General features: G+C 52.1%; 5 protein-coding genes across 5 annotated transcripts; 3 read left to right on the top strand and 2 right to left on the bottom strand.

Annotated features, from left to right (window-relative positions):
* Positions 1–528: 528 nt before the first annotated feature.
* On the top strand, positions 529–5,550 carry COCSUDRAFT_40319 (hypothetical protein; the record flags this gene model as incomplete). Its single annotated transcript, XM_005650672.1, has 8 exons — positions 529–598; positions 814–1,068; positions 1,683–1,874; positions 2,936–3,028; positions 3,666–3,742; positions 4,217–4,346; positions 4,609–4,922; positions 5,350–5,550. The coding sequence occupies 8 exons, from the start codon at positions 529–531 to the stop codon at positions 5,548–5,550; spliced, it is 1,332 nt and encodes a 443-aa protein (XP_005650729.1).
* Positions 5,551–6,427: 877 nt separating this feature from the next.
* Positions 6,428–9,677, bottom strand: COCSUDRAFT_65023 (hypothetical protein; the record flags this gene model as incomplete). The annotated part of the gene is made up of 7 exons (XM_005650673.1): positions 9,510–9,677; positions 9,089–9,350; positions 8,849–8,993; positions 8,121–8,384; positions 7,598–7,809; positions 7,191–7,287; positions 6,428–6,901 (listed from the first exon to the last, which is right to left on the bottom strand). The coding sequence occupies exons 1-7, from the start codon at positions 9,598–9,600 to the stop codon at positions 6,428–6,430; spliced, it is 1,545 nt and encodes a 514-aa protein (XP_005650730.1). The 5' UTR covers positions 9,601–9,677.
* Positions 9,678–15,285: 5,608 nt separating this feature from the next.
* COCSUDRAFT_32510 (hypothetical protein) lies at positions 15,286–16,087 on the top strand. The gene has a single exon (XM_005650674.1). The coding sequence runs from the start codon at positions 15,414–15,416 to the stop codon at positions 15,834–15,836; it is 423 nt and encodes a 140-aa protein (XP_005650731.1). The 5' UTR covers positions 15,286–15,413; the 3' UTR covers positions 15,837–16,087.
* Positions 16,088–17,887: 1,800 nt separating this feature from the next.
* Positions 17,888–18,639, top strand: COCSUDRAFT_32511 (hypothetical protein). The gene has a single exon (XM_005650675.1). It carries the CDS (start codon positions 17,926–17,928, stop codon positions 18,115–18,117), a length of 192 nt encoding a protein of 63 aa, XP_005650732.1. The 5' UTR covers positions 17,888–17,925; the 3' UTR covers positions 18,118–18,639.
* A 297-nt stretch (positions 18,640–18,936) lies between these two features.
* On the bottom strand, positions 18,937–19,773 carry COCSUDRAFT_40322 (hypothetical protein; the record flags this gene model as incomplete). Its single annotated transcript, XM_005650676.1, has 1 exon — positions 18,937–19,773. The coding sequence occupies one exon, from the start codon at positions 19,771–19,773 to the stop codon at positions 18,937–18,939; it is 837 nt and encodes a 278-aa protein (XP_005650733.1).
* Between the last annotated feature and the right edge of the window lie 559 nt (positions 19,774–20,332).

The raw sequence follows: 20,332 nt of genomic DNA on the forward strand, positions 1-20,332 counted from the left end.
ATTCCTGAGCATATTTGTTCTTGTGCTCATCTTTCCTCCGATAAAAATATTATAGATCTGCTTCAATTACACAATTCGACTCGTCCGGCGTTGTTTGCAGGGATTGCTCTCCAGGTTGATGCTGGGAATCTCTTCAGCGCCTTCACAGACTCTGAGGGCGGCTTCTGGGCAGCAGATTTCAATTTCATCGGTAAGATCTTGTCTCACATCGTTCAGGCTTGCAATGGCAATAAGTAAGCAAAGCATTCGTGCCTCTGCAATCAGCTTGCGATGTTTGCTGAATTTACATGAAGGCGGGAATCCCATCAGTTCAGTGACTGGCAATGAGCCCCATTCCCCTTCATACTGCTGCAAAGCATGAATCAAGAAACTGTCCATTACCCCAATTTTGCTGACTGAAGCAGGACTTCTTTTGTCCAATAGAGTCGTGCACTGCATGGATGCTTTCCAACCCCTTCGAAGGTCCTCCGTTACCCATTCTACCGTGCAGGATATCCACAATCTGTCTGGGCACCTGTGTAACAGACCATGAGCCACATCTCATCAGTCGCAGCAGCCTGCTTCCTGCAGCGCGTGTCTATCAAGCCTCTCCTAGCATGTGCAACACTGAAATGCCAGTGATGAGACCAGAGCATGACATGCTTCAATTTTGTTCTTGCATCTTGGTCCTCGAGATGCAAATCGATACTGGGCTGCAGGCTTCTTTTGGCCCCGTATATGTCGCTACAGACGCCCTGCATGTAGGGCGGTTGGCATTGGATTTGCCGAAATGTGATAATGCTGATAAGTTTAAATTCCTGCATGTACGCACAGGTGGCAGCACGGAGGGAACGCGCGACGTCATGGCCAACGCCACAGGGGGCGTCGACCCGATGTACGCAACCAATCGCGTCGGACCCTCTTTCCTGTACTCATTCGGTCCAATCAACCGTCTGATGCCCAACGAGACCTACAACGTGACCCTCTTCTTCGCTGAGCTGTACTGGTCCCGCCCTGGGGAGCGGCTCTTCAACATCTCTACCAACAATAAGACCCGCCTGTCCAACTTTGACATCTTTAAAGCCGCCGGTGCGCCTCTGGTTTTATCTTCGTGCGTATCCTTGTGGAAATTTGCATGCTGCCTCTGGTATGTGCAGATGTTGCATGCCTGTCATAAGTTGCAATGGTGTCTGGCAACTTTCCCTTCATAAACTTGGCCCCGGCTGGCGGGGGCGGTGTAAATGCTGAGCACCATGCCTATGGTTGATTGGGTTTTCCTTTCATCTGGCGAGCCCAACAAGGGGTGGGAGTTTAGCAGCCTTGTCTGCAGCTTGTCTGCAGGACGCACCTTGCCTCTGGCAGAAAAAGCATGTCATAATAATGCAATCCTTGCAAAGGTTTGCAGTGGTGTCAAGTGTGTGCCGATGTTGCATGCAGTCATGCTTTGCAAGGGTGCCTGACATTGCTGCAGGGCAAGTGTGAAGGCAGTCACGCATTTGAATAAGTGAGGTTGGAGACTTAGGCTTCACTTCCTTTGTGCCCCAAGCGATGTGCAGTAGCAACAAGCACCCTTGAGAGCAGCTTTCGTGTCATACTATTTGCACTGCATGATGTTTGTGCAGGTGTTGGGACTGCACAAGAATAGAATACAATGGTGCAAACGAGTTACGTGAACGCAAAATGGAAAACGATGCTGCATGCAGGCGGCAGGGAGTCGGCGGCAAACATCACTCTCCCGGTGAAGCTGGGCCCATTTGGGCAGCTGGTGCTGCAGTTCGACTCGGTCAAGGATCAGGCATCGCTGGCCGGCATCAGCGTGGCCGGCCCTCTGGCACCCACCTTCAAGCTGCAGTCCTTCCTGCAGAATGACACCCAATCCATTCCTGACCTGTACGGTGAGTCATCCAGCTTGCTCAGCTGCATGCCATGTCCCCCTAGATAGTGTGGCTAGGTAATTTGCGAAATGTTTACTTGTTGCACGCATGCAAGACGAAATCCTCCCTGCACGATGACACAGAGTCCAGCGCTGATCTGTATGATTAGTTCTCCTCTTGCTTCTTTATCATCCTGCAGGATGACATAGACCGCGGTGCTGAACTGTACGATGAGTGGAGAAGCCTCTTTTTGCATGCAAGTTAGCTCATGAGGTCAGAGGTATACCTTCTTGCAAAACCAGAGGGAGTCAAGTGCTGAGTTGTACAGCAAGTGATCATATCGCTCTTTTGCATGGATGTCCCCCTAGATAGTAGGTTATGTAATCAGCAAAAACAAAAATGCGTTGCACGCAAGCAAGCTGGAAGTATTGGCAGTCCTTCTTGCACAATGACACAGAGTCCAGGTGCTGACCTGTACTGTAAGTAATCCAGCTTGCTCACCTGCATGCAGCTTAAACACCGTCATTGCTTGCTCTATGCATGGAGCTGGCCACATAGGCAGTCCTTCCTGCATTATGGCACAAACCAAGGGAAGTGACTATGTAAGTCAATCTGTAGGGCAAGTGGTTTGCCTGTTCTTGGATGTAACTTGGTTCTAGAGGTAGCCCTTCCTACACAACGACACTTAATTCAGCGCTGATCCGTACGGTGAGTAATCCAGCTCGCACTTTCGCATGCGATGCCGCCAGAGCTATAGAGACTGAGTGAGGCTCAGGAGACCTACAGATCCAGCTGCTTGTTTTCCACATGAAAACTGGCTGTATCGGTTGTCCTTTCTGCAGAATGACACAAAGCCAAGTGCTGGCCTAGTAGGTGTAAGCCTGCCTGATGCTTGCTCCATGCAATGCATTTGCATGCAAGCCGGAGCATGCACAATCTTTGAGATTGGTCAAATCTGATGAAACCTGATCTGCATGAGCACCTTGCTTGCTGAGAGAGTGCACCCGGGTCTCAGAGCAGGAGGCAGCAAGTCAGATAATCTTTCGGGAAATTCGAATTCAAGTTCAAATTATGATGCGCAGGACCCGCCCTGGTGAGGCTGGACACTGGCGCCCTGAAGCGCAACTACACCGACAGCACTGGAACAGTGTGGGAAGCAGATCGCTCCTACCAAGGTAATGTTCTTCGATCTCCTTTTTGTGCACTGCAGCTCTGCTGCAACCCAGATGACCTTACAGCACAGTACTCAGAAAGGATTATGATTTGCCGAGAATGGGTGTAAAACAGCAGTGCCTCTACATTTAAGGGCCCTGATATCTCTCCAGATCAAGTGAAAGGCAGGCAACTGAGTTCAGACCAGAGTCACCGCATGCGGTGATACCACAAATAAAATGCGGTAAAATGCATGCATTATTGGAAAAAATTAAATGCGGGTAAAATGCGGTAAAATGCGTTAGAAACAGTTTTGCCTTGGTTTTGTCAGGCAAAACTTGGGTACAGCCAGGCAAAATGCTGGTTTAACCAGGCAACTCCAGGAATAGCCCCTTTTTGGGTATTCTCAAGATGTTTGCAGGGAATCATAGCCTTGCTGGGTGGGACCCATCCTCACTGGTCTCCCAAAGGGGAAGAAAGGCGTATTTGTGGACCTCGCATTTTATCTGCATTCTATGCCCAAAAATAAAATGCAGTAAAATACACGCATTCTATTATATCCCGCATTATTCGCATTCCCGCATGCGGTGACCCTGGTTCAGACCATAGTTTATGTTGCTTGCCAAGCACTAAATATACTGGGCTCCACTTGATGTTCAGGCGGGGGCATTGAGGTGTTCAACGCTGTGATTGCCAACGCGTCTGACGGCAGTGGGAAGCTGTATGCAACCAACCGCGTGGGAGGAAGCTTCTCCTACAGCTTCTCGGCAAAAGATGGCCTGGAGGCACGCCCCCCTACTATTGCCCTTTAGGAACTACTGATGCCCTAGAGGAACACCAAACTATGGTCTGTCTTTCTGCTAAGAACATGCAATGAAGCGGACCCTGAGGTGACAGCTTGACCTGCTAGACTCGAAAGCGCTTGCGAGGAAAGGCTGAAATGCACAGACACGCCTGATTTGCTGCTAACGCAACTTTCTTGGTATTGACGGACAGGATCTAGAAAAGACTACACTCACCTGCACTTGAGCGGTAGACACAGATTTTCAGCTAGCGCTGCAGAGTTTCAGAATTTCACGATTTTTTCGGCCAATGATCGGTACTCATGCAGACAGCCAATATGACTAAGTTGTGAGGCAGATATCATGCGAGTCCGAAAATGCAAGAGCAAAAAAAAATAAAAAAAAACTGACGATAGCCATTGCATGCAGGCAAACAAGACGTACACTGTTGTGCTGCATGCTGCTGACCTGTACTGGGGCAAGCCACGTCAGCGCATCTTCTCAGTCACCGCCAATGGCGCACCGGCGCTCAAAGCCTATGACGTCATCGCGGCTGCAGGTGATGTCACCTTTAGTTGCCTCGCTTTACTGCTTTCACTCCCCCTTAAAATTCCACATAGTGTCTGCTTTGTCTTCACTCTCAATATGCATCAGCAGAATGGCCGCCATAATTCACATTGCTCCTTAGCTTGTGGAACAGCGCCCACATGCCCGCTGCTGCCACAGAAAAGCGCCACTGAAAGGCTGGTTAGAAAGTTTTTTTGTTTCATGTGCTGCAAATGGACGCCTTACAAAAGTGTTGTGCTTGTGTGATCTTGCAGGTGGGCCGCTGTCAGCAGCGCAGGCCGTCTTCAATGTGACAGCGAGCCCCGAGGGGACGATCCTGCTGCAGTGGACATCCATCAAGGACCAAGCGATCGTCGGCGCCATTGAAATTTACGGCCCGGCCGCCGCACCTGATCTGGCCGCTCCAGCTGCCGCGCCAGTCTTGGCACCGGCCAAGACTCCTGTTTTGGCACCGGCGGCTGCGCCTGAACAGGCACCGGCGCCGCAGACACTAACGCTGCCACTGCAACCCTACTCGCCTGCAACTGCGCCCCATGCTGCTCCGGCCTACGGATCCACCTTCCTCCAGGTACCGTAACGCAACAGGTTCACTCTCGTGTCAATGGTGCATCTATGGCCTTTGGCTTTGGGTGTACCGACCCTGTCATAACTAGACGGTAAGAGTAACAATAATATCAGGTGTGTTACGGAAGCATACAGTGAGCCCTCTGCTGCGTTTGATGGCAAGCTCAGCTGCAAATGTCGGACTGCACAGTTGCGTTTGCTCTGATGGCCACTGCAGATGCAAGAAGTGAGATGCACAGATGAATTGCTATAAGAGTTTGGTGCATGCTGTGCGATGGCCGCTGTCAGCAGAGCCTGCTCAGAGGGCAGGTGCTTCTGTGAGGTCAAATTAAGTAGTGACCACTGCACAAATCCAAGATATCTCCTGCACTGCTGGGCAAAAGTTGCTTGCATGCGAAAGCTGCCGCCATCTAAACTTTTTGCATGCACAGACGTACGCACCGGCGGTGCAGCCGGCAGAGGGTCCAACGCCGGTGCCGGCCCCCTCCGCCTATTTTGGCCCGCCTAAATACGCGCCAACCCCCGCCCCGGCTTATGCCCCTAGCCCTGTCTTTGCGGCCCCCCCGACGTACTCGCCCCCCGCTTACAGCAGCAGCCCCCCGGCTTACGGCTCCTACGGTGGCGCCTTCTAGGGAGGCAAGCTGCACACTTAAAACAGTACCCTTGATCTGGTCAAGGGCTCTTCAGAGGTTGCATGCCTGCCAGTGTTGTTAGTCATACTAGCACTGATGCAGGCTTTGACAAGCACTCCAATGCGCATGAATGGGGCATTCTTTGTACTTCACCAGATGACTAGATCTGATCTGATGCAGCTGCGCAATGAATGCTGGCAGATGTGGTCGAAATAAAAGACTGTGCGATACTTCTGGGTACTTTGGGGCTTGCAAGGGGTTGTCAGATGATTATGTCAGACAGGACCTGGCTTCTCTTGGTTTATCTCTGACCTGGTGGAGGAAAGCCCAAGATAGAGAGAGTTGGAAGGCAGTCATAGAAACGCTGCTGCGACGCACCTGATCCTCATGGATTGGAAAGGCGTGTAATAAGAATAAGGGGTTGTGAAAATGAAGATCTCAGGCGGATTGATTGTCTATTTGATGCAGCAATAATATGAGGTGTTCTGAGGTAACCCTCCCTTTGAGGTAATCATTATACATGCAAGATACAGCATCTCCATATGAAAATGTGCTACATGGCAGGCATCTGATCATTTCATTATCAGGGTCAATTGGCTGGCAAACACTGAAGCTGCACATTCAGGATTGGTAGAAAGTGCGGTCGCAGATCACTGTAAAATTGCTAATGTCAGGTGCGGTATACCTTATAAGTAATCACCATGTTATTGACTAAAAGAGCAGTTCAAAATTGTCATGACGGCCTGCCTCCATGGTTGCTTTTTAATGTTTCTCTTGTCTGGCAGACAGAGAAATAAACACAGTCTCAGAACACCACCATACATTTTACAGTGTCTGACGAGTCATTGCAGCTGCTGATGAGTCATTGCGCCTACAGCTATGCAAGCAAACGAGTCCTCCTCAGCACCCATCCCCACGCCCTACTATGCGCTCGCGCCAACACAAACGAAACCCCAACAACAATTGCGCACACCCCCAGAAAGGGCAGCGGCCGGGGGGTTTTGATATCAAACCAATCCCCCGGCGCCAAAACAGACCACACCCCAAACATGACCATCGGATGCAGGAGATACACATCATATGACGCCTCTGCCACCGGCCGCCACCCGCGCCACGAGAAGAAGTTCGAAACCCTTTTTGAAATATTCAAAACGAGGTGGATGACTAAATACGTCAGCGCGGCCGGCTGCAGCAGCCCGGTGATGCCGGCAACGCCGATGACTAACGCGGCAGGGGATGCGAGCGGGTGACTAACGTCCGGTGCCGGGCCGAAGCGGTTCCCAAACAGCGTGGCGGCGACAAGCGCCGCTGATGCGGCCGCCAAAGCATTCGCGAGCCGCCGCCGTTGCACCTGCACAAACATTCACAAATCATTTTGCCAGTGACAGCTCCTAATACGGCGTTACGTCTGGACCTGTCAGCATGCTCGGGGATGTAAATTGGCAGCAAATCTTTTCCCTTAATCTCCTGCAGGAGGACTCAACCATGACATTGACAGGGTCCTGCCAATGTCATGAGTTCATTATGCGTGAAGTGCTGTGCACACGCACAACAGGGAGGTTGTGATCCCTGTAAAAAGCACGACTGCGCAGCACAGCAAGGCTAGGCGCGTAATCATGGAAGGCTGCGCAGTGACTTACCAGTGCATCTCTGAACCCCTTGCTGCGGAGGGAGCAAGCGCCCAGCACTCCGAAAGACAGGTGGCTCAGCCGGGGCAGCAGGCTGTAGTAGGACAGCCTGCATGAGAGCACAGCCCATGGAAAAATTCAAAAGTTTTCACAAGGAATAAGACAATAGATGACGCCTTTTAATCGGCCGCCTAGGGCAGATTTGTTGAAAGCAACAATTCAATTGATGGCAACCGTTTTTCATCACTGCCACTGGGCCAGCATCATTATACGCCTTTGACTTCGACCAGCATTCATTAAAAGTGATCAACTTACATTCCCAGCAAGCAATACCCTGCCAGTAAAGCTTTCTTTGCATGACTCCAGAAAAAGTAGCAATGCGGAACAGGCTTGTGATTGGAATGGAGATGCATGCACACCTCAGCGTGCGAGTCATGAGCTCCAGCATCCGGGGTTCGTCGAGGGGGCCGAATACCGGCACCGGCAGTTCAAACTGCAGCGCGACAGCCGCGCGGTATGTGGTGACGGCGGCGATGACTAACCCCGCAGTCACCGCCAGGCGCCTGAACAGGCCGCGCGCTGCTGGCCGTAGCAGCCGGAGCAGCAGAGGGAACCCCAGGTAGAACTGCGCCTGCAGCCACCCCGAGACATACACCCTTAATGTTCAAGTGACCTTTTTCATCAAATGACCGGTTTTGTCCCGTTTAGGTGCCATAAGAAGCCTTGGAGCTGTTGCATTAATATGAATTCTGCTGGTTTCAATTGCCGCAGGGCTATGCAACAGCAGCAATGGGCTGCAAGAATACGGTATGCATCAGCACTGCGCAAGATGCAAAAGGCGATGGCACGTCACCTTGTGACAGACTTTGTCATTTGACACGACTCTCACTGAACCCCGAAAGATATTTGCATGAAAAGAAAAGCCACCAAGCATGCGCGTACCTGCACAGCTTGACTCCAAGCATACTTCATACAGCCCGCTCGCAGCAGCTGGTTATTCACAAATGCAAAGTTTGCCCAGAGCTTATCCGGGCAGCCGTCGCCGGGGTTAAACCACAGGGTGGTTATGGCTTGCCGGGCCTCTGGGGCGGCTGACGTGGCGTCACTATACAGCATGGGCAGGAACGCGCAATAGACCAGCACCAGCATTGCATAGTAGCTCGGCACGATTCGCAGGATCCGCTTCATGAAGTAATTCCTGACAACCTGCATGTAGCAAAAATAGATGGATGACTAAATTCATCAGCACGCCTGCAGCCATAGACCGAGCAATGACTGTCTTCCACCATCCCTGCTTTGCATGTCTTTTACCATTACAGATTTTTCCACTTTGATATAGTGGTCTGTACAGGTCATCTGAGGCCGCAAAGTCCAGAGCTGATCCTCTGCAGGATATTTTCAAGGTGTCACAGCGTTGCTGTGTTGGGCTTGACGCACGGACCCGTTTGTCAGATCTGTGCAGGCAAGCAACACTACGGGATCTTGCATGCGCGTAGCTTTTTGCGGCAATTTTTCCCAAGGATCAGCGCCATTTTAGGTTCTTGCACTCATTACAGAGAGACAGGAGGTGGGCAAAATTACCGCCTGCACCAGAGCAGGACACAAGTCTCACAAGCAAAGTGCCCGAGTGTTCTCTTGTTCAGGAACCAGGAAGAACTGAGATGGTTCACCTGTTGAGGGGTTTTGCCGGACTGGAAAGCTGGGCCGAGGGTGTGAGCTGCAAAGAAGCCTGCCAGAATGAGAAATGTATCCATGGCAGGCTCCGAAAGATTCACTAGCGCCAGCATCCACGGGTGAGCATCCAACGCTGCATACCTGCATGTTCAGACCATCGAGATCATTGACCGTGACTGTGCAGTTCTGCTGCGTTCTGCTATGCACCACATTCATCTCAGAGCTAAAGGGCTCACATAATCGTAGCGGATAGGTGAGGCTTGCATGAGCTTGGGCCATCCACTCTGCAGAAATTCTGGAATACGGCCAGACGCATGCATAAGGGAGACATGCAAGACTTGCAAGAATGGGAACATAAAGGAATGAGAAGCACAAATGCAGACCATTCTAGATGGCGTTCCGGCCATGCAAATCCCAGGGCAAACATCGAGTGGCCCAGAACTATACTTATGCAGGCAAGCGCTCTCACGCCAGTCAAAGCATTCAACTCCCCTGGCCCTGGCCACAATCATCGAAGATTAGTTGCCTTTCACGGAAGATTAACACAACTTGAAGCAGATTGGGCCTGGCGTGGCGGTTGCAGTAGTTTTGGTTGCACAAGATCTCAAAGCAAGAGGCAACGCAAGACTTGGTATCCGGAAGGGACTGGTTTAAAACCTTTTGATTCGTCGCTTCTATGCGTAATAGAACCTGTGATTGCAGTCAATCGACTGCCACGCTGCCATTTGCGTCTGGGCTGAATACACATTCCTGGGTGTCTAGTAAAGCATGCTGGAAACCATCATAGTCTTCGTGCACCCTTCGATCTGGGCATGAATGTGCTTAGAAACTATTAATATTACTTTAACACTTTTAGAGATTTCAGGAGTTTTGCTGAGATCTTGTAGCTAGGTTGCTCTGTTTAACTATGAAACAAGATCCTCCTCACTCAACAGCAAATCATACGCAAAGAGCCAGTTTTTAGAATACGGCTGCATAAAACGAGCTTCTCGGGGGCGAAAATCACTTCCCAATTTGCATTGCAGGCCTCCCGCACCCCCTTTGTCTCTGTATCTCGAAGCGAATGGTTAGTAAGACAGTTTATGCCCTGCCCCTTAACCGCTTTCGGGTAAAATGACATTGCAGCGACTAAAGAGTTGCGATTGAAAAAAAAGGACATCGACTGGCGTATTGCAGCGACCGAAGGTGAGTCGCATCACTTGAGCGAGCTCCCAGATACTGTAGGTCGCCGCAGGTTGCGTTACTTTCGGTTTCAACTTAGGGCTTCGCGTCTGTTACACTGAATTTCTGGCGATGTCTAGCTGAGGGTGAAGAAGTCTTGATCTTTGTAGACTTCTTAGATATCTTACAAAATTTAGTGAAATTTATCGCAGCAACAGCTTTAATTAACATCTGGGGCTTGTGTCCGGGAAGCTGCCTCAGGATGACCAGCCAAAAGCTTCTTACTGGCCTCCTGAATCTCCACATGGCACCCTGTCCTTCAAATGCCTTTAGTTACCCTGATTGAAGAGCAGCTGAAATCTCAAATCTTCGTGTCGATGAATGGCTGGGCCCTTGGATCTGCGCAGGCCACGATTGCGAGTGCAACGAAGGATCCCAAGCCCCTCTTTCTACTACCAACATTTTTCCTTATTGCATGTTCGCAGACAACACTTCCAATGCTTCCACGCAACAAGAGGGTGCAACGGGATGCGGGCTCTGGTGTGCATTGTCTTGCTGGTGGTAAGCGTCACGGTAGATGCCAGCTGTGGCACGAATGGGTTGTGCGGATACTCAAAGGAAATGTGACAACGGTAAGCCCACTAACGACCCCAAGTATTTGTGCTCGTGCTACTCAAAGTCGCCGAAGTGCACCTGTGGGATTAGACCGGTGACCGGTGCAATAACTTGCATTTTGGATTTATATGGCGAGTTGGTGGAGATCAAGAGTATCACGGCAGAAGACAGCATATCAGAATGCGAATCATTGAGACTTGGAGAAGGCAGCACGCTTTAGGCCAGCTTTGAGCTCCATGAGACAAGGCATTCACCCCTTGTGAACTCTGTGCACCTTGGCTCTTGTGTGTTCAATATGAAGGATGATGAAGTACGATGAAGGAAGGAAGGAAGATTACATCACTCCAGCCGCCTAGGGCTGATTGGATGAACTGGCAGCATCCAAATAATCAAAACAATCCATCACAAAATGTGCAACACCAACAATGTCCAACTGCCACATGAATTGCTGCATCGTCACAATGGCTGCACCAAACAGCCCAGGATATCTGTCCCGAACAGATTGCAAGGCAGGGCACTCAAACACAAGGTGGCGCTCATCCCCAATAACCTGCTGGGCACAACGCATGCACAAACGCTGGGGCCGGGGAATCCTTGCCCAGCGGCCCGAGACATTGGGCAGACTATGACAACCCATCCTGAACTTCAACAGTATACGCAAGCAACGGGCTCTCAAAGGCTGCTGTAAGAGCTGGCAAGGGTGGCGCACACAAGCTGGCCTAGCAAACCATCTGTGATATGTACACAAGGTGGCATTGCTGGACGGGCAGGTCCTAGGGCAAATGTCAATGTCATCCCAAACCTGCAGTGCTTGCGCATCTAGCAGCTGCATCACAGCATCAACTTCCACAGGAACAAGGGTGTCAAACCGAATAACAAACTCATACCCAATCCGGCGCAAGCCCCGCATGAAGGCCCAAGCCCAATTCTTAACATTACGGGTTATGGCATCCCAACAATCATCAAGGGCCACTTGCCTGTGAAAATTATTTGCAGGCAAGGCAGCCAAATTGTTCCAGAACTTGATAATGCGCCGCCACCACACACAATCAAGGGTCTGCTGATTCAACTCCTTAAGCAAGATGGCACCATGCACAGAGGTGGGGACGCCAGCAATGTCTCTCAGAATTTTCAGGTGAGAGGAGGCCAAGGCAGCCCGGCCCCGCCGGCTGTCGCCACCAAGAAGGCTGCGCAGGCCCCACACCTCACAACCGTAGGAGGCAGTCGGCGGCACACATGCATCATATAGGCGCAACAACAGGCCAGCTGACATGCTGCAATGCAACTTCCCATATTGCTGCCTGAGCTGTGCCCACGCACCCCACATGTTCCTGTGAAGCTTGCCAAAGGTGAGATTAATGCCTTGGGCACCGTCAAAAAGGGCACCCAGGTACTCAAACTGCTGAACCCAATGTAAAGGCGCACCACCACAAAGCCATTGAAAAGGTCCTGGCAAACTTGAAGAGAACACCACAATCTTTGTTTTGTCAACACTGATGACCATTCCCGTTTGTTCACAAAACTCAGCAGCTGCATCAATCAAGCGTTGCAAATGAGCAGGTGTGGTGGCGAGCAAAGCAAAGTCATCGGCATAGCCTAGATCTGGTACACAACTGCCAGGACGCAACTGCGGGCCAACCCCAGGGCACCTCTGCAGCAAGTGCCTGTGCAGGCCATCTGCAAACAAGCCAAACAGCGTTGGGCTAAGGGGGCAACCCTGCTTCAATCCTGTCTCAGAGGGCAAACTAGGACCCTTCCTGCTCCCAATCTTAATGGCAACCGTAGAATTGGCATACAAAGACTGAATGGCAGAGAGCAGGCGGCCATCAATGCCCAGGCGACGCAGACTCTCCCAGAGCAACACCCGATTCACTCTGTCATAAGCACCCTTCAGATCAAGAAAGCAACAATACAAGGGCTGCTTAGCATGGTTTTGCCGGTCGATAAAATGCTGCAAGGTGAATAGCTGGTGGGCCGTAGACAGTTTTGGCCTAAAGCCAGCCTGTGTGGCTGCACGCAATCCAGCCCCCTCTGTGTACTTCAGAATACGAGAATTCAATATGCACTACATATCTACTATTTGAGGACCCCTATATATGCGGGTGGGTCCTCAGGGTCCGTAGGGTTTTCCTAGGGAAGGGTCCTCAAGCCGCTATATGTGCCCGTGAATGTGGCTGTAATCAAATCCACTTTCTGGCATGATCCCGCACCGTTTCCCAGTCTTGTCCGGGCTACCGTGATAGTAGGTGATGCTTGGCTTGTCTCCTGGAGCTTCAGCCGTGGACGCACATGTATGGCCCCGAAACGAACCCGACAACCTGCGCAGGTGTGATGCGAGATCAGAAGCCCCGCCTGCCCCGCCTTGGGCCCTAGCACGGATGCCAGCGCGTAATCTAGTGCTAGCGCATGAATGTGTGATCGAGTATGCTCGTTGGTTGGAGTTTCGTGAGGGCTGAACCTGATTATGGGGTGTCTGATCATGTGCTGTGCGGTATGCAGGCTGATAATTTATTAGAATCTCTCGTGAGTTTGAGAAGGGCAGCAAGCGGATTAGAACCGGTAGGCAGGTTACTCCGGAGCCAGGCGTTGGCAACCCGAAACCATTTGAGAAGTCCTGATGTTGTGCCTCATGCAGTCGGCACAGTGTCTGCCGAAACTGGTGAGCTCCGCATTTTGCTTGCTGATATGTCAATTAAACCAGGTTCCAAACATTGCTTTCAGTTATCAACTATTTCGGTTCGTTGGGATTGGTCTGCTGGTCTTGCTTCAGGTGAGCAATCAGCGAGTCAAACAGCGCAGTCAGAAGTACCGAACAGTTCCGATGAGCAGCCCATCCCTCGTAGAAGGCGAAGAGTGGCTGCTGCAGCTGCTCCGTCCTCCGAATCCGACCTTGAGCAGGAGTCTGATCCAGAGTCGGGTTTGGCAGATGATAGTGATTCAGGGGCAGAGTCACAGCCAGACGCTGCTATACGACCAGCAAAGAGGCCCAAAAAGAAGCCCAAGAAGTCCACTGCACGGTGAGGTGGTCTTCTAAGCGCGGAGGAAGAGAAAGGGTGTTCAGATCACGGGTTCAACCATCTGGTACTTGGAAGTCTTGCAGCAGTGATGTTTTTTGCTGCTTGTGAGTGCAGGCTGTCCGCCAGTGAACTGCAAAAGATTGGCCAGGAGAGGCGAGCTTCTGGCAGGGAGAATACAATCAAAAAGTATGACAGCATTATCAAGAGATTTGAGGTGAAGCACTATCTCATTTCGATTCAATTTGTTGGAGCCCTGGCCTGCACTGGTTATGGATCTCAGAATAAATGCATTGCTTTTGCAGTGGTTTTTGCTCCACGATGAGGAGGGCAGGAAGCGTGCTCAGCCCTATGATGGCAACATGGTGCGGGCGGGTGTGGATGTGGCAGTGCGCTTCCTTCACTGGGTCGGCAAGAACTGGCCAGGGTTGGACTGGCCACAGAAGGCCTCCGAGCTGGTAATTTCAATTGCCTCTATCGCACTCTCTGTGAAGTTGCCTTTCTTTTGTCCACACAGGAAACCTCTGAGAACGGCAGATGTGTTGTGGCTCACAGAGGCTTAAAGTCCTGGAAGGGGCTCACAGCGCCTTGCAGAGCAGATATGCTGCGGAGCTGGCGGCCCTGCCTGCTGAGAAACGCAGAAAGGTGGGTTGACTGCACATTCTTTTTGGGTGCTGCAATGTGGCCTGTGGAAATATGACAGCCAGACCTGAGCTTCAGAATGAATTTTCTTGCATGCAGGTGTCGCTTTCCTCCTTGAAGGATGACACAACATATGGGGCAGTCTATGATACTCTCAAAAACAACATGGCAGCGAAGGGCATGCGTCCATCTGGGGGCGTGGACCCCCAGGACAATACAGTGGAGGACACTCTGACCATTGGCCAATACACGAAGTTGATGAAGCTTCTGCTAGCCTCGCCGAGTGCAACTGCTCTCAGGGACAGGTCTTCCTTTGCCTACCTATACGCCAGCGTTGGGCGAGCAGATGATGGCAGGATGATTTTTCTGGCGGATATGATGAGCCCGCGGGAGATCAAATGCATTGGTGAGTTCCTGTGTTCTCATAAATTGTGTGCACACTTGCTTGAAGCTGAAAGAGCACTTGCCGTTCTGGATCAATCTCATCAGGCAGAATTGACAGCTGTGCAGCACCAGCTCCTGTCCAATGTTGGGCACTGAAACCCAGTGAAGTCGCAAAGTTGAATCTCTTCTAGTTTGCTGCTCTCGATGGAATTTTCTAAATACATGAAGATCCGTGAAGGCATTCATTTTGATTGTTGCAGACATGGTGGAGGCGATGGAGGAGGCTTTGCTTCCAGAGCTGGGGGAGCCAGGGGATGAAGCACCCCTGCTGCAGCTATCAGCTTCATCAGACAGCAGTCCACAAAGGACTGAGGCAGTGGCACCCATTGAAGCTGCACCCTCAGCCCATGTGGCAGCAGTGGCAGCGGCAGCGCCACCGGCAGCGGCTGAAGCTGATGTGGACAGACCGTGGGCAGCGCCTATGGTGCCCCCTGCAAGGCCGCCAGCGGCGCGTGCAGGGCCGGTGCTGGGCTCGTCCAATGTCCTCTCCAGGCCATTCGCCAGGCTGCTGGGCACTCCAGAGCAGAGGGAACAGCGCGAGCACAGCGAGATTGTGGCGAACAGCAAGTTCGTGCTTGTGCCTGGATACGGCGTTCTGCCAGTGGTGTCTATCAATGACATGATGTTGCAGCCCCAGCATGCTGCAGCGGGCGCATCAGCCCAACCAGCAGCCTTGCACAACTCAATGCTGCCTGGAGCGGCACGCGCGGCAGTAGCACCGACCGCAGGCCTGCAGAGTGGGAGCACAGGTCCTGCACAGCGTTTGCAGCGCGCAATTCCGCAGCTGAGGCACTTGGACTCCATGCAGCAGTTCTGGCAGCTCTGGGAACATGGTGACAGCCTCAGCGGCAGTGCTGCCGTTAGCTGCCTGCCGCTGGAGGTGCGCAGCCAAAAGAATGTGAAGCAGCGTTTCTTTGAGTGGAAGGAGGCTGCCCTGGAAGTGCAGAGGTTGGCAGCTCAGATGCCTGCCACCCGCGCGGGGCCCACAGCAGTGCAGCGCGTGCTCACTCAGTTGGAAAATGATCGCAACGCAGCTGGGCTGTCCATGCCTGCCTTCATCAAGTCGCTTGGGAAGAAGAAGGGCAAGGCGCAGGAGGAGGGGGGATGAGTATTTTGTGCTCCATGTGCATACCGAATCTTATGAACGAAAAATGGTGGAACAGAGGAATGCCTTTTTTATGTAGGGGTTGCTTAATGGTCTACAAACAGCCAATACATGAATAAGCCAGCATGAGCAGCTTAGAGATCAAGATTAGCTTAAGAGATCAAGTCCGTGTGTGACAAATTCTGGTTCAGTGTTGTGCAGGTTACTGATATCAATGATATCATCATGTTCTATCAGTCAATATGTTAAAAAGCATGCAGAAATAGCTATTGTACTGATTTTCAGTCATCAACTTTATACAGTGCAACATGCACACTGTGACTCAATGCAAGCTGGCTGCCCTCTAATGAGCAAATTTCAGCAAGTGCACAAAAGCTTCTTGTGTGAAAGTTTCCCCACTGATTTCAAACCAAAGCATCCAGCAGAAATTCTTCATGTCTGTCAGTCTTGCATGCTTGTCAAAATCCTCCACAGGCATGCCAAGCTTCACAGTCAGGCTGCTAAAATCCGCATGAGGCGTGAGCGCTTGCGAGCATTCCACAAAGTTCCATGAAACCTGTAGCAGAACGATATTCTACTTGCAGAAGTAGCAGTTAGTAACAAACACAAGGAGGGACCACATGCAATCGAGTACTTCATCAAAAGCATTCAAGAAAAGACAGGACGGGGACAGAAACTTACCAGAAACTGTAACGTTATCCAAAGATCTTTCGTCTCGTAGAAAGATGGTTGTAGCAGAATCGGAGCCAAGGGAACAGGTCCACCGTCTTGTAGCTCGTGCAGGATCGCGAGCGCAAACTTCTTGACGGAACGCCAGGCTTCATTTTCCTGCGCCCTTTGTCTCGCTGCCTGCAGATCAAACAGTTTCAACCTTACATTTGTTTCTGAAGCAAGGCGGATTCGCTGTCAGTGCACAATCTGTTCCGGAATCTGTTCCGGACTACTTGAAGACGTTAATTCTCGAGTTGCAGGAGACGTTGAGAATCAACACAGCAGTTTTTGGTGTCTAAGACTAGTAGTAGATTCGAACTCACCTTCGCAGGCGAGTGACGACGATCGTGCAGCGTCTTGCATATTCCGGATGGACTCATCGACACGGGTGCGGGTCGCAATTGCTTGCAATCAGGATCGGGCGGCCTGATCAACAGTTGTAGGAGCTTATTACAATTTTTAAAATCAGGTTTGACGGGACGTATAACTGAAAAGGACCCTCGTCTGGTCAGAAACACAAGTTTCCGTCGAAATTCGGGATTATTGGACCACGTGCGCCTATTCTGGGCACTTTGGGGTGCCCGCTGCTTTGGGTACTCGTTGCAAGTTGATTTTTGTCCCTAATGATATGGTCCTCAGGCAGTCCTCAAAGCGGTCCTCAAACTCAGGATATGCCAGCATACAAGCGCATGATGGGCTCAGTAACGGCAATGGGTCTATAATTGAGCATGTCAAGCTTGCTGCCTTTCTTGTGCACAGGGGTGATCAGGCTACCATTCAGAGAGGGTGGCACTTGCCCAGCCACAAATGCAGAGTTCAGCACAGCCACCAAAGCAGGCGCCAGGACATTTTCCGGAGGAGGCATGCCTGGCGCCCGCTCATCTTTTGCATACCGAAACAGCTCAGCTGGTAAACCTTGCACTCCGGTGGCACGACCATTGTGTAAACTTTTGAGCCCAGCAAGCACCTCCCCAAGAGAGATGGGTGCATTGAGAGCATCAACATGGGCAACAGGAGCACTGGGCTGGACAGGGAAAGACAAGTGGGGCAGCTCAGCAATGAGTGGCAACTGCAAGTTTGCAACCCGCTTGAGATAGCCAGCCCACAATTGCACTGGCTTGAGCTGCTCAGGTATATCAGACTGCTGAGACTTGAGCCGCTTCCAGAAGGCTCGGGGGTCACTGTGCAAATCATCAAGCAGGCGGCGCAGTTGCGCGAGCCGGTGAGCGCGCCGTTTGTGGCGGACGGTGTTGTGGTAGGCACGCTCCAGCGCGCGCACTTCGGCTGGATCGCCCCCGCACCGCGCGCGGGCGCGGACGTCCCGTTTAAGCTGGCGGCACTCCGAATCGAAGAAGGGCGCGTCGGCACGCGCCTTGCGCTGATGGCGCCCGGTGCGGGCCGGCATGCTGTTCGCGGCTGCGGCCTCCCGGATCCCCGCCTCCAGGGTCTGAAAGGCTGCATCAAGTTCCCCAGCCACAGCATGGCCTGTGCAGGCGTCAAGACTTGCACTGGCAACATTGCGCAAAGCAGCAGCATACGCATTCCTAGCACTGGGCTGCCATTTCACTCGTGACAATGGCGCCCCAATACATGGTAAGGGAACACTGGCAGCCACATTCACTTGCAACGTCATCTCAATAGGATGATGATCAGAGTCTTTTCTACCAGTGTTCACAACAAGATGAGAAATCAAGGGGAGCGCATCAGCGGAAACGAGAACATGATCAGGTCTAGTTGCCTGAGTATGGGTTCTGGCCTTAAAGGTAGGCACTGCTTCAAGGTCTCCTAGCACTCTGCCAGAGCATATGAGCATGTCAGTTTCCTTGCAAAAATCTAACAGGCGCAGCCCATGAGCATTGACACCTTCATCAGTGCAGCCTCGAGTATTGCTGTCATCAGCGTCAGGCAAATTTGACACACGAGCATTGAAGTCTCCTGCCAGGATCACATTGCCCTGAGCACGAGCGGCAACAACTTCTGCACATAAGCCCGTAAATCGACTGGTCAGGTCCACAGTCTGCAATTGCCGGGAACCCGCTGGAGGCACATAGCTGGAGCCAATCAGCAGCGGTGTAGAGTCCCCCTCAAACTGCACTTTCACCCATAAGGCACTGTCAGTGTCTGACACCCAGTCTTGTGCGTGGTAATCACGGTGCTTCCGAACCGCAACAACAATGCCTTCACCCGCCTTGCCCTCTTCACTAGCAGCCGTGAAAGTCACAGAGTGGTGAGGCAAGATCGAGTCATCCCAGGTCAAGCAACGGGCCTCAGTCAGAAGTACAATATCGAACTGGTCAAGATAGGCTGCCGTGTCCCACAAGGATATTTTGCTAGCATGTAAGCCATTGACATTCCAGGACAATATACGCAGCGATAGGCGGCTGGAGACTTCCTAGCGGCGCACTGCTTCGGCGTAGGAGTCGGCGCGGCCGGGGGAGGAAGGCGCGGCCTGAGAGGGCCCGGCAGTGGCAGCACCCGGGGCGGCAGCGGCGCCCGGCGCGGCAGCCGGGGGAGGCCCAGGCACAGGCATGTGCTCACGCACGCGGTCGCCCTCCCGGACGAAGAGGCGCTCCTCGCGCCAGAAGGGCTGCTTGCCGGCTGTCTTCAGGGCGACATAGTGTGGGCGCATGCTGACGCGGATGCGCTGCTGCTGCGGGGTGAGGTCGGGATCCAGGAAAATCTGGCGCTGGCGCAGGGCTTTGCTGTGCTTGAGGGCAGCGTGCTTGGCTGCCACGCCGCTGAAGCTGATGAGCACGGGGCGCGGCTTGGTGCGCGTGGCGCTGGGGGCACCGAGGCGGCGAGCTTCGCTGACAACAGCAGGGGGGCCGCTGTTGCTGTCAAACAGCGCTGCCACGCGGGCTGAGACATTCTCTGTGTTGTCCTCTGCCAGACCATGGCAGATCAGGTTGGCACTCCTGGCTTGGCGGGCCTGAGACTCCACCACAGACTCCAGATGGTGCACTTTGTTCACCACTGCTTCATCGTTGGAGGCGGCTCTGGTCTGCGTGTCCTTGGCCAGCTCAGCGCGCAGGAGAGGCAGCAGCTCTGCCTTCAGCTCAGCCACCACCTCATCCTTCAGCTCGGTTTTCAGCTCTGCCTTGAGCTCTGCCTTCAGCTGAGGGAAGAGGGCCCCAAATTTCTCGTCCAGCTTACTGTCAAGCTTGCTTTCCAGGCCGTGGATCATAGACTCGACCTTTGCAAGAAGGAGATCGTGGAGGGGCGGCTCCATCTCCTCATCTGACTGCCCTGGGCTGCCCTGCGCTGGGCGCTTCGACTGACTTCTGGTTCCATGACTCATCGCAGCAAGATCCGATGAAGCACAAGATACACCACGCAAGATTGCTGCTGCTGTGCTTGGGAGTACCATTTTATGGTGCCTGACACATTGGCAACCATGTCAGGGCACATGCATCATGCATGTTGCCATGAGCTGCTACACTGCGGTCTGACTTTGGAGTGAAAGAGACAATTGCTGTGATGCGCATGCGGCAATTGAGATAATTTAAGTGTCATGCCTTGAGTCCCTTGCTTTATGTTTCTGGGAAGTCAAGGCACTTAAATGCAAACTGCACTGGCAAGGCTTTGGATGCCATGAAAGTCGGCTCGGCCAAAATGGAGAATCAAATAATGATAAACTTATAGTGTGGATATTACGCTTTAAACCTTGGATGTCGCAAAAAAAGCTGAAGCATTTGCTGATGCAGTGAAGTTACAGGCAACATTTCTGCCCTATAACTTATCAGGGTGAACCTGATTTCATCTTTTTCTTTGCACATGTTGTTAGCCAA

The sequence above is a fragment of the Coccomyxa subellipsoidea genome (assembly GCF_000258705.1).
Source record: "Coccomyxa subellipsoidea C-169, whole genome shotgun sequence".
Taxonomy (NCBI): domain Eukaryota; kingdom Viridiplantae; phylum Chlorophyta; class Trebouxiophyceae; family Coccomyxaceae; genus Coccomyxa; species Coccomyxa subellipsoidea.